Here is a 13,145-nt window from a genome sequence, read left to right on the forward strand (position 1 = left end):
ATGCAAAGCAAAACACAAAACAAACAAACAAACAAAAACAAATAAGTACAAAGTACAGATTCTTTTGGGGCGTAAAATATATACTTTTATCAGTTAAATTTCTCATTTCTAAGTAAACAGACTGTGAGGCTGTTTGCTTTCTTGTATACCATGGGCATTCTTTATATGAAGGACTCCTTGTGTTTTATGTTTTATGTTTTATATGCATATTTCATGTAATACCACATGCACGGACAGCCAATGAAATCCAAAGGATTATTCAGGCCTAAAGGGGATTGAGGCAGGGGAAAGCGCATACAACATAGTCAGCAGATCTGAATGCCGGACGCCCATATAGGACCACTGGATATTGGATAAACGGTGCTTTATCTGGTGAGTACTGGTTACCACAGTGTTCATGAGTACTGTCCAAAACATGAACAGTTTATCAGTTACTGTATAGATAACTGAATGTTACAAGCTTTTATACTAACTATTTAGCCTTTAAATACATTTTCAGTAGTTAAAACAGCACAAATTGTTTTTCTCCTTTCTTTGAAAATGTTTTAATTAAGGCCTTACGTTTAAAGCTTCTTAGGAGGATTCTTGGAATGTTCTTTATGGAATATCAGGATGATGCTAAGCTCAGAAGTTTTGTGGAATAAAGCTTTAACAGACAACAATATCAAAGGCCTCATTGGCTGTTTACGAGACCTCTATGCTGGAGGTAAGTCTTCAATGTCTTATATTGTACTTGTACATACTCTCAATCCAATATAGATCATGATCATGTGACACATGATGTTCTGTTTCCCTATAGGTGAAGGAGATACGAGTGAACGTGTGGTCAGTTTTAACTGCTGGCTTCAGAGATCAGCAGAACTGGCCAAGAAGGACCTATTAATTCTCTGTGAGTGGGTGAAATCTTATTATACACTGAGGTTTACCGCTTTTGTTTGGGGTGTTCAGATAAAGCTCACCTGGCTCGTCTCTGATTGTAGGTTTCAGTCAATGTAAAGGCTTGTGGATGTGTTTGGATGAAAAATCTGTTGCTCTAGTCCATAAACTGCTCCTCAAACTGAAGAGCCTGCTTTCTCTGGTCCACCTAATAGAGAAATACAGTGCCGGTCTGCACTCTGAACATGGTCAGTTTGAAGACTATTGTCATATTTGGAGCCTCAAAAAGGGATTCCTAAAGGGATTTGGTGATGGGATATGGTTTTCCATCTCTGTTCTTTGGTGTCCTGTGTGGTGTGTACAGTAGGAAGCAGGACTTCATATATATGGGGCTGTTGGAAACAAGACCATCATGCCATCATGCAACACATCCTGCTGGGTCACCTGGTGCAGTGGTGGAGCATCACAGGACTTCTGCCCAAATACCCCGGTGAGGTGATAAGCTCTGGATAGGGTTGCTTCTTTGGTCTTTTAAAATGATCCATTAAAATAGAAAAAGTAGCAACTGATATTACTTGTGAATGTTAAAAACAAATATAAAGTACACTGTAATTAATCATGTCCTCATTAGGGGCCAAGCACCGAAGGTGTGAAGGCATCTGTTGTTTCCGTTGGTGTTCTTATTCTTCTTCTTCTTCCATTTCTTCCATTTTTTCTTGGCAGCCCATAGAGCCACTTGCGGGAAAGGTGTGAAATTTGGCACACTCTATAGAGGACAGTCCCAACATTAACCATAACAAATTTGGAGTCTCGCGCCAAAACTTGTCCAAAGTTTCACTCATGTTTATGCTAATAACTTTTGAACTCTATTTTTAACATTTTCCCCTGAATCCTTGGCTCATGCCGAGTCGAATGAACACCAAAATGTAAAAATCGTAAGGTTATGTTTTTTTCGTTATTTTTAATAGTTTGTAAAAACCTACTTTTTTTTTTTAACTCGTCCTAGACCGTTTGTCTGATTTTCACCAAAATTGGCTCAGATCATCTTCAGACCATGCTGGCAAAAAGTTATGGAATTCAAGTTGATTTGTCAAACCGTTCTCGAATAACACGCAAACGAATTCTATGAAACCATGCAAAAATTGATGTGAGACTATATCTCCACAACGGTTTGGCATATTGAGACTAAACTTGGGGTGTGTAACAAGTGTTTCGGCGCAGTGCCGATCCTAGTGGTCAGGATATATGAAAAATGTCTATTTTTGGCTATAACTTCTCAAGTTTGATGAAAAATTACAAAACTGGTCTCTTTAGATTCAGAGGAGCATGCTGAGTCAAACCATACCAAATTTTCCCATGTCAGCCATTTTGAATTTTATTGTAATTAATTTAATTTATTGGACGTGTGGCCAAGTACGGTGACCCATACTTGGAATTTGTGCTCTGCATTTAACCCATCCAAGTGCACACACACACACACAGTAGTGAATAGTGAACAAACTCACACACACACAGCGTGAACACACATCCGGAGCACTGGGGAGCCTTGCTCAAGGGACTCACCTCAGCTGTGGTATTATACAGGTGGAGAGAGTGCTGGTTATTCACTCCTTCAATCCCTGCCAGATTTCGGATTCGAACCCACAACCTTTCGGTTACAAGCCCAACTCGCTAACCATTAGGCCACGGCTACCCCTATAGTGCTATATTTTACAAAGCATTGTCGTATAGCTACTAAACTCGGTATGTGTCTTTGGCACCATGCCCTGACAGTACTCAAAAAGTTTGGGGACAGTGCCACCCAAATTGGCCTGTTGTAATGAAAGTGATCTCAATATTTTCCTTGGATAATGCTGAGAACAACAATACCATTCATGCCAAAATTGGCTCAACTTCCTGTCCACTTTGGATCAACTTCCTTCCATTTTGATCAATGTTGGAAACATTCTTTTTCTAACTCCTCCTAGACCGTTGGTTCAATTTTCACCAAATTTGATTTGGATCATATTCAGACCATGCTGGCAAAAAGTTATGGAATTCAAGTTGATTTGTCAAGTAGATTTTGGGTCGATATGCAGAACGGTTTTCGAAGCCAATTGAGCCAGATTATCTTCACACTGTGCTGACACAAAGTTGTGGATTTCGTGTCAACAGACGAAACTGTTTTTGTATAGCAATGCTACAAATTTGAGCCATGATGCCAAAATGACTCTGAGGCTTTATCTCTGCAAAGCTTTGACACCAAACATTGTGTGTGTTATTGTCACCTCACACTAAACACACCACATTGATTTGATAACAGTGTCACCTACTGGTCAAAAGTTTTTTTTTTATGATTTTTCAGCCATTTTAACAAAAATCTTAAAATGGCTTCAGTTACTCATTGCTTTAGTTGCTCTAATGCTTGCTGCCTTCTTTGCCTAGTGCTTGGTCCTGTAATTGCTGCTTGCAGCTATATTATTTGTGTTTGTGTCTTTTTCAGAAGCTCATGAAATGAAGAAGATATCTCAGATGTGGCGTGAGATGGACCAGAAACACAGGAGAACATGTCTGGAGTTGAGGTAATGACCACCTTTTTCACTCTAACCAACAAAATTATGTATTCTTATTAACATTTAATAGTCATTTAAATATTGTAACCAATACTCTCTCATCAGCAGTTATGCTGACGATAAGTACCGATGGAGCTCCCTTATTCAGGGTATGGTAGCTCATATGGACAAACAACACGGGCCTATATGGGTTTCAGAAGATTGTGCCTACCAAACATACCCACCGCCATCTCTATCAGCTTTGTTAAAGCTAGTGCTGCTGCCTAATATTGACATCCTGTCTGTCCAAGCCATTGTATCCTGCTTATTTCTATTTTATCATTTTGTTATATTTAGCTAAATAGCTATTGATGAATAGCCTTTTGGTTGTTATTTTGTGTTTGGAGGATAATTCTCTTTAACAAGTCCTCTCCAGATCATGTACTTTGTCCTGGATGTGTCTAACTTTCTGCACTGTGAGGATGATCTCCTGCAGTCATTCTGCCATGTCTTCAGTATCCCATTTGCATTTTCTCAACAGATCTGTGGATTCTGGCTTTTAGACCATGGATTAGTAACAGTGAGATGTTTTTGATACTATTGCTCAAACTGTATGGTGTCATATTACATTGGTGTAAACATTTTTTTTTATTTCCAGGACTCAATGAATGCCTTATTGAGCCCAAGAGCTTGTCCTCCAACACTGTCCTGGCACCATTGTGCTGTTCTGAGGACCTTATTGAGGACAGGAGAGAATCGAGCAGCACTGAAGTATCTGTTGAGCATCACACCAGCAGTGAAGAACATTCATGACATCAAACTCTGTGTGGATGTGTTAATACACAACAAGTAAATCACAGTCAAGTTCTTGTGGTGTTTCTGTAATAGTCGCATATTGGAGTATACATGGGTTATGATTTGTTATGTTTCAGATGTATCGCCAAGGCCTGGGCTTTGATTAGAGGTCTTCAAACTGAAGATATTCACCTGTTTGAACACTTCATTCATGTCTGTGAGAATCATGGGATTTATAGTAATATTTTGCCCTCTCTGTGTGAGGTGATTCTAGGTGCTATAATGATTTTCTCCCTAGAAAACTCTATAAACAAATTAGTTCTTTGTCATCCATTTGTTTTTTTGTGGTAGGGTATGGCTCATCTCCAGCTGAGAGAAAACCAAAATATGCAGTCCAGTGAAGCACAAATACTGAAGCAAGAAACAGTATGTCAACGACCACTAAGAATTGAAGCAGGTAAACTACAACTGCATTTTAAACATACAGTAGCATGTTAGTTGAAATTATATAGTCCCCACATTCTGTGTAAACTATGTGATTTGACTGTGTGGGTGACATGAAGGACCTCGTCCACTGTCTGCCTGGCTGTACCACATAGATGACCCACTAACCCCGGGAGATTTTGTCAAGATACTCAGGCAATCTGTTTCTGAAATATGTCCACTACCAAAGAAAAGAAGGTAAGAAACAGGCTCACTTTTTGGGAACTATTCATCCATCCATTCATTCATTCATTTAGGGTAAGTAGCAGAAATACAGTACCATCCAAAATGTCAACAAGTTGTTGTTTGTGTGGGTGTGTGATGCTCACTAAGGCTGCATTTATTTTATAAAAAAAACAGTAAAAAAAAAAATGTAATGTTGTACAATATTATTAACATTTAAATTACGTTTTTCTATTTTAATACATTGTCAAATATAATTTATTCCTGTGATGACAAACCTGAATTTTCAGCAGCCATTACTCTCATGATCCTTCAGAATCATTCTGATATGGTTCCCAAGAAGCGTTTATTATTAATAATGAGTGATGTTACTAGATGAGTGAAGTTTGTGAACAAACTTTGAAGCTGGGCTGGGAAAGCCTTGCCTGAAAGTTTGAAGCAGTTTGAACATGTTGGTAGCATGTATTTAGCATGATTAACATGTTGCTTGCATGCCTTTAGCATTATTAAAATGTTGCTAACATGTTTTAACACGATTAACACAATGTTAGTATTATTAACATGTTGGTAGCATGTTATTAGCATGATAAACATATTGTTAACATGTTGGTAGCATGTATTTAGCATGATTAATGTGTCAGTAGCATTATTAACATGTTGTTAGTATGTTTTTAGCATGATTGGTATGTTGCTATTATGTTGTTAACATGTTTCTAGGATCATTAACATGTTGCTAGCATGCTTTTAGCATGATTAGCATGTTGCTAGCATGCTATTAGCATGATTAGCATGTTGTTAACATGTTGGTACCATGTATTTAGTATGATTAGTATAATAGCATTATTAACATGTTTCTATTATGTTTTAGTACGATTAACATATTGCTAACATGCTTCTAGAATGATTAGCATGTTGCCAGCATGTTGTTAGCATGATTAGAATGTTGTTAACATATCAGCATGTTTTAACATGAATAGTGTTTGTTAGTATGTTGTAGTCTTACTGTACAAAAGTTTTGATCCCTCAATGAAAGTCTATGGGACCTTTCATAGTTTTGATCATCTGACAAGTTAGAAAAGAGTCAGACTAGTCTGAAGGTCTGATCTGAGTTTGGTGGCTTTAGCTCTAAAGCTCTAGGAGGAGATATATTTTTCAAAATTTAGTCTCAAAAGAAGAATAAGGATAATTTGATTTACTGTTCTGCATTTTCTTCGTTTTAGGGTGGTGCTGCCGCTACCAGTGTACATGGAGAATAGTTCGAATAGTGCACAACTCTCATGTCAGGCCTTATGTCATGTTGCTACTAGCACATCAGTTGACATTCATTGTAAGTTCAAGCAAAGAGGTGATGAGGAAGAGTGTGAGGAAGACCTGCCTCTCCAGACAGAGGTACACTGACTCACAGTCACAGCCATGTTCATTTACAATAAATGCAACATCCATCCGTCTATCCATCAACCTAGTCATAATTTTTCCTATCCATCCATCCATCCATACAGGAGGAGTTGTGTGATCCACTGCCAGTGTTCTCCTCTCGCTCTGCATCTCCTGACAGCATGGAGTCTGTTGGCTTCTTCACATCTGCCTGCTCTTCACCATCAGCTCTCTGCTCTGAACCCCCGTCTGCACAGCAATCCATCCTCTTAAAGCAGAACTCTTCTTCCATGCCTAAAGAAGAGAAAAGTCATTTCACATATGAGGACAAAACTCCCACAGACATGATCTCTGGCTGTCCTGATCTAACTTTCACTCTAGAGGGCGCCACAGAGGTGTTATCGATCAACAGTCTGAGCAGGAAAAGCGGGGGTGAGGTTGTTAACTGTTGAATCGAATTGTTTTACATTAATGATTCTGTAATATGGAAACCTGTTTCTGCCACGGGATAAAATATAAATTATGAAAATCTGAATTCTCAGAAATCAGACTTTTTTTCCTTACAATTCTGAGTTTATATCACGTAGTTCTTATATTTTTAGCTCTAAATTCTGAGTTCACTTTCAAACAATCTCTCACACTGCATCACTGATGCTTGGGGGGAAACTCCTGTTTACTCCAAAACAGTTAAGCCTGATTTGTTCATGTTTGCGTAGCTGCATGAACAAATTGTGCTTCAGTCGCGGATCACCTTCTTTCATGAAGGCGGTCCTCCCCGGTCAGGGGGGCAATGGGTCTCATCCATCAGGCTCGAGTGCACACAGTTCATTCTTCCCAATACATCGACTCAATTGTGTGTTTCTCATGTGAGGATCAGCACCCCTTGCTGGCTGTGAGTGGCTCGATCTTCTTTGGGGGGTCTGAAGAGGAAGTTGTCGCTGATGACTCCATGTTACTGATACCTTCAGATGCTGAAGAATGGCCATGTTCAGGCTAAGACCCCAACACTCTCCTTTCAAACACGGCCCAGCATGGACAGCGAGCCGATCTGTGTTCTTTCTAAAGCTGTGGTGGACCTCGTCTTGGATTGTTTGGCTCCTGAAGTGTCTGTATGCAACTGCTTAGACAAGTGGTACCTGCAAGGATGCCATCAACTATCATCCCGCCAACTACCTGTCCCGTTATTCCCAGAGGTTAACGAAAAACTCAACTGGACATGGTGTGCCCTCTACTCGGCATGTGTTCATTTCTCCATGTCTCACACCACTGTTAATGGTGCTGAGAAAAGAGGTTATTGCGAGCTTTCCCGTCTTGAAGAGGGGAACACACACCTCTGCCCTCCATTGGCCCTGGGATCGAAGGCCAGTGGAGTGCACCTATCTAAGCCCTGCAGGACTACCTCCACTCTGTCAAGCAGGGCTTATTTATTGGCTGACCAGGCTGACTCAGCACTTCACACAAAGGTGGTGCTCCAACTTTTTCAGGCCAGACTATTTAGCATCCATAGACAAGTCCTGTCAGAGTTCCGACACCTTCACAGTGACTGAACTGGCTCTGTGCACTACAAAAGCCATTGCGCAGGATCGGCAAAGTCATCAATCTGGTGGGGTTGGAGCACCACCTTTGGCTCCCCAATCTCTTCCAAGGGACTGTTCGGCAAGTCAATGCAGCCACTTCCTGCTGAAGCACTCCAGTTCAGCATTTGGTACCATTTGTCAGAAGACTCCATCCTCCCAGCTCTCCACTCCGTTCAGAGCACAGGTCATTACTCTCCTGGCTCCTTTCAGTTTAGAGAATGAGCAGGGTCCCAGTCCACTCTGCCTGGTTCAAGCTCTTAGAGTGTATTATTTAGTGCGCTGGCACATTTTGGCACTCAGAGCAGCTCTGTGTATGTTTCGGAGTCCGCTCTAAAGAGCTGCCAGGTACACAGCAAAGGTTACCTCTCTGGATATTGGATGCTATAGCCTTGGCTTACGCCTCAGCAGGCTTACAGGCCTAGGAGTGAGGGCTCACTCCACCAGAGGAATGGCCTTCTCCTGGGCTTGGACCAGCAGGATTTATACTGGTGATATCTATGCAGCCGCCAGCTGGTTATCACCATCCACTTTCACCAGATTTTATAATTTGGACTTGCCTGCCCTCCAGTGGATAAGGTTGGGGCTCATGCTTGTAGGAGCCCTCAGTACAGGTGCTCTGGGACGGGGCTCGCAGCTTTGTTTTGCACTTGCTTATAGCACGGCACTATTGGATGCATTCCCCATAACTGTCAGCGATGCAACTGGAGAGACCATTTAAAAGGGAATGCTCTGGTTTCTAACATAACCTTGGTTCCCTGAGACAAGGGAATGAGCGTTGCATAGCCTGCCGTGCTATAGGGCTGCATGTGAGTCGATGACTGACGCATTTTGTTGGGTTGAGGCGCCATATGTTCGTGCAGCTACACAAGCATGAGCAAATCAGGCTTTAGTATTCAGAGTAAACAGGAATTTCTCCCATAAGTGAAAGATTTTGACGAAATGGCGCTCAGAGCTGACTTATATGTGACCCTGGACCACAAAACCAGTTGTAACGGGCAATTTTTTGAAATTAAGATTTATACATCATCTAAAAGCTAAATAAATATGCTTTCCATTGATTTATGGTTTGTAAGGATAGGACTACTTGAATATCTAGAATCTGAGGGTGCAAAAAAAAATCAAAATATTGAGAAAATTCCTTTAAAATTGTCCAAATGAAGTTCTCTGCAATGAGTATTACTAATCAAAAATTAAGTTTTGATATATTTACTGTAGAAAACGTACAAAATATCTTCATGGAACATGATCTTTACTTAATATCCTAATGATTTTTGGCTTAAAAGAAAAATCTTTAATTTTGACCCATACAATGTATTGTTGGCTATTGCTACTGGTTTTGTGGTCCAGGGTCACATATATAGCTGACTTGTTCCCTCATCCAAGGGAACCAGAGTGTTTACATCTCACAACTTTTATTTTTTCCTCTAAATTCTAAGTTTACATGTTACAATTGTGTGTTTTTATTTCTGCCACAGAATAAAAAAAATGACTTCTCCGTTCTTTTCTCTCACAGTTGCATGTTTATATCATACAGTTCTGACTTATCAGAATTAAATGTATACAGTATCTTTCAGTTGCGAGTTAACATCTTGCAATTTTGAAGTTATATCTTGCAAGATAGAGAAAAAGACTGTGAAATATAAACATAGAATTGTGAGAAAAAAGGTCTTAATTCTAAGCTTCTATCTTGGAATTGACATTTTTCTCAGAATTGTACCTTTTTTTTAATCTTGTGATGAAAACAGTCTTCCATCCTGTTATGATATGTCCAAACATTATTAACACTTCTTTCATAAAGTTAAAGATAAGATCTTACCTAGTGTGGTATCTGGAGTCTCACACTCAGCTGAGGGCTACACAATAGAAGCTACACATGCAGAGAGAAGGTGAGCCATTATTTATCAGACATCAAACTTTCTGAAAACCAACAGTTCTTATAGTATTGTCAAGCTAAAGGGTTTGTAAATGTTACTGTAAAGTGATTCCACATTGATGTTGATGTGTTTTTTTGCTGTTTTAGGCTCTTGAGCACACTTAACCTTCACCCTAACTGCTACAGTAATGAGGACAATCAGTCAGTGTGCTCAATTCCCGAGACCCCGGTGGAGAGTCATAACTTTTTATCACCCAATCATGGTGAGTTGATAACATTTATGGCTGGTAGTTTTCTAATCAGTTGAGTTTTTCCTCATAATTTAGAATCTAGTTAAAGAGGAACAGTCATCCCATGGGACAGGTTAATCACAGAAGAAATTACATCTCAATCAATTACTCCTTTAACAGCAGTGGGAACACATTAGAGCGCAAGTTGAGACTTTTGTTTAGCTTTTCAGAATCTGATATTTTTCTCTTTTTAAGAAAAGTGCCCAAATTGATGTCACACACTCAGATGTGCAATCATAAGTCAGATATTTTAATTTCACTCAATATCTAAAAGTCTAAATATTTATTATTCCAGGTTTTTCTTTCAGGTGAAATATCAGACAGATGATATTCCGATATTCAATAATCGCAAAACATATATAACTCTAGTATGAAATTCAATTCAAGTTCACCTAACAACCTTTAAGCAATACAATTGTCTTCTAGGATTGTTTAGTAGAAGAGCCTTACTGAGCATGTGGGATGACATTGATCACTCTCTCTCTCCCTTTTTTTATTCCAAAGAGAAGTTTACTTACCATAAGACAGTGGAGGATGCTGTTAGCATTAAGTCAAAGAATCTGACTGAGAATGAAAAGTGGATCATTTCACCCACTAAACCAAAAACAGAATATGTTCACCTGCAGGATTCAGAGGCATCAGGAATCTCCAGCTTTCTGGAACTAAAGCCCTTAAGGGTAGGTGATCTTAATGACCATATTGTAGATTTTCGTTTAAAATTTAGTAGGGCTGTTATGATTCCTCGATTCAATCGAGTACTTGATTGTTAAAAAAACAAAACAAAACAAAACAAACAAAAAAAAAAAACAAGATTGCATTTTGTCTGTGTTGAATAACAGGCAACATACTGGAAGTGGTGCATTCCACGGACAAGAATCCATGAAATGCATTATTTTATTACCTCAAAAAAATGTATTTTAATTATCAGATTACTCGATTAATCATCAGAATAATCAACTGATTACTCGATTACCAAACATTAGGACATTAGTGACAGTCCTAAAATTTAGACTTCCCATCTAATCCCTAAGGTATGCACTAATGGCATACCTTATAAATTCTAATAAAAGAAAAACAAATGTAAAATTTGACCATGTAATGCAGAATCAATAATGAGAATTGGATCAGGTGCATAAAAAATATGTATTCATTTATTTATTATGAAATTCAGCTTTCTATTAAAGTACTTCTTTTTTTGATTGATTGATTGTATTCTTAAAATATTATATTTTTATGTGACTGTTGGTCTTGTGTCAAGCGTGTCTTTTCTCCCTCACGGGTGGAGGAATGCCAGAAAGACTTTGAATCTGAGGATGCCATAGACCAGCCAGAAATCCTTACTTCCTGCGCCCTCACGGATACCATGCATGACCTCCTGACCCATCTCCAGCAAGCTGACCTCTTAGCAGATGATCGAGAACCCTACCCAGCCTGTTCCTTAAGGGCCCTTAAAAGCTCCATTGTGGATATGCACAGCCTTCTCCATCTCTCGCAACAATCCCGTCAGCTCCAGAATCCTCTTGGCTCCCACTCCAGCCCTGTCCACACCCAGCAATCCAGACACCGCTTCTCCAGTGAGTCCAGGGTCTCCAGCACAAAAGAAGCAGTGTGTTTCCGGACTACTTCAGACCGGGTAGGTCACTGTAAGCTGGGCAGCTGGTGGAAACAGGCACTGGATACTCGACGGGCTTCAACTGGGCTGCTTCCTGCTTTAGAGCAAGTTTCTTCCATGACACAAGGTATGACGTGCTGTGGCCTAAAAAGTATCAAACCTAGTAATATTTAAAGAATATGAAAGCCTGTTTCTTCAAATAAATAAATGAATAAAGTTATTGCAACTTTTTTTCTCTCACAATTCTGACTTTTTTTCTCAGAATTGTAGGATATAATAACACAATTTCTCACAAATGCAAGTTTATATCTCTCAATTTTACCTTTTTTTTACAATTCTATCAAGAGTTTGTCTTGCATTTTTGACTTTATAACTTGCAATTGCGAGTTTATATCACACAATTCTGACTTAATTTCTCATAATTGTGAATGTATATGTAACATTTCTGACTTTATAACTCACAATTCTGCGGAAGTCAGAATTGTGAGATTTTTATTCAGTGGCACTACTGGGCTTTCATAAAAGAATGATAGCTCACAAGCGAGAAAAAAAAAAGTTAGTTTGCTTTTAAATAATGAAACATTACATACACTTGAAAAAAGTTGCACAAATATTTAGATATTACATTTAACTACATTTTTAAACATGGATTACATAAAAAGTATAAAAATATAATAATAATAATAATAATAATATATATATATATATATATATATATATTTTTTTTTTTGACAGGTATTAAAAAGTACTTTATTTTGCTACTTTATTTGTTTATATTACTTAATTTATAAATTCATTTGATTTTTAAACTGACAGTTGATTCCTCATTTATTTTCAAGTGGTACTCCTTGTCCTTGATATTCTCTGGTCCATCTGTATAAATCAATCCTCTGATTTAATAAACGTCCTCTACAGATAAACAGATGTCGCCTGTCCCACAACGTCTCCAACCTCATAGGCTTGGAAGCTTCTTAGATCCTCCGTCCAGTCCAAGAGTGGAAAAACGAGAGCTCAAACAGGTATGACATGCTCATTTACCTAATATTTGTATAACAGGCATTTCATTGAGTTTACAGAATACAGCCTACACGTCTGACCACACAGTGGCAGTATAACATCAGTAAAATGAGCTGATTTTTGCATTGCAGGTGTGCATTACATAATCATTTCAACATCATCAACTGATTTCTAAAAGCTGCCCCTAGTAATTTAGACTGCTAAAAATGGACACATGGAGGCTGTTCACATAAACTTGGTCTAAATGGTTTGCTACTTTTCAAACAGTGAAAGTTGGTGATAGTTTCAAAATCCGTTTCAGAGTCTCATCTTATAAATATAGCTCAATTGATGATAATTTATAATTGATATATTACGCTCTGTGGTTATTATGCAACTTCCAACATGCTCTCATGCAGTTTCTGTGAAAGTTTATATAAAAAATTAGCTTTTTGATTTGATTATTTGACTTATCAGTATTTTAGTGACCATACAATAATTTCATCATTAATCGTGGCCAAGCCAGCACTTGTATATAATTTAAGGACTATGATA

At 38.6% G+C, this 13,145-nt stretch overlaps 2 protein-coding genes across 2 annotated transcripts; both read left to right on the forward strand.

The window, feature by feature from the left end:
* The first annotated feature begins 304 nt into the window (after positions 1–304).
* LOC127179648 (protein ELYS-like) lies at positions 305–4,575 on the forward strand. Its single transcript, XM_051133314.1, has 11 exons — positions 305–372; positions 570–706; positions 800–889; positions 981–1,124; positions 1,241–1,366; positions 3,359–3,437; positions 3,537–3,723; positions 3,844–3,987; positions 4,066–4,256; positions 4,340–4,459; positions 4,554–4,575. The coding sequence occupies exons 2-11, from the start codon at positions 613–615 to the stop codon at positions 4,573–4,575; spliced, it is 1,197 nt and encodes a 398-aa protein (XP_050989271.1). The 5' UTR covers positions 305–372; positions 570–612.
* A 1,538-nt stretch (positions 4,576–6,113) lies between these two features.
* On the forward strand, positions 6,114–10,865 carry LOC127179649 (uncharacterized). Its single transcript, XM_051133315.1, has 6 exons — positions 6,114–6,257; positions 6,368–6,674; positions 9,618–9,705; positions 9,840–9,955; positions 10,487–10,663; positions 10,822–10,865. Exons 1-6 carry the CDS (start codon positions 6,114–6,116, stop codon positions 10,863–10,865), a joined length of 876 nt encoding a protein of 291 aa, XP_050989272.1.
* Positions 10,866–13,145: the final 2,280 nt, after the last annotated feature.

This window comes from Labeo rohita, chromosome 17 (genome assembly GCF_022985175.1).
Source record: "Labeo rohita strain BAU-BD-2019 chromosome 17, IGBB_LRoh.1.0, whole genome shotgun sequence".
NCBI lineage: Eukaryota > Metazoa > Chordata > Actinopteri > Cypriniformes > Cyprinidae > Labeo > Labeo rohita.

Bases quoted from the DNA above. Each gene is read 5' to 3' on its own strand.
- LOC127179648 (XM_051133314.1), top strand. From the start codon at position 613: ATGATGCTAAGCTCAGAAGTTTTGTGGAATAAAGCTTTAACAGACAAC. The intron at 1,125-1,240 runs GTCAGTTTGAAG...TGGTGTGTACAG, and splicing joins CGGTCTGCACTCTGAACATG to TAGGAAGCAGGACTTCATAT. The intron at 3,724-3,843 runs GTATCCTGCTTA...AGTCCTCTCCAG, and splicing joins TCCTGTCTGTCCAAGCCATT to ATCATGTACTTTGTCCTGGA.
- LOC127179649 (XM_051133315.1), top strand. From the start codon at position 6,114: ATGGAGAATAGTTCGAATAGTGCACAACTCTCATGTCAGGCCTTATGT. The intron at 9,706-9,839 runs GTGAGCCATTAT...TTGCTGTTTTAG, and splicing joins GCTACACATGCAGAGAGAAG to GCTCTTGAGCACACTTAACC. The intron at 9,956-10,486 runs GTGAGTTGATAA...TTTATTCCAAAG, and splicing joins CTTTTTATCACCCAATCATG to AGAAGTTTACTTACCATAAG.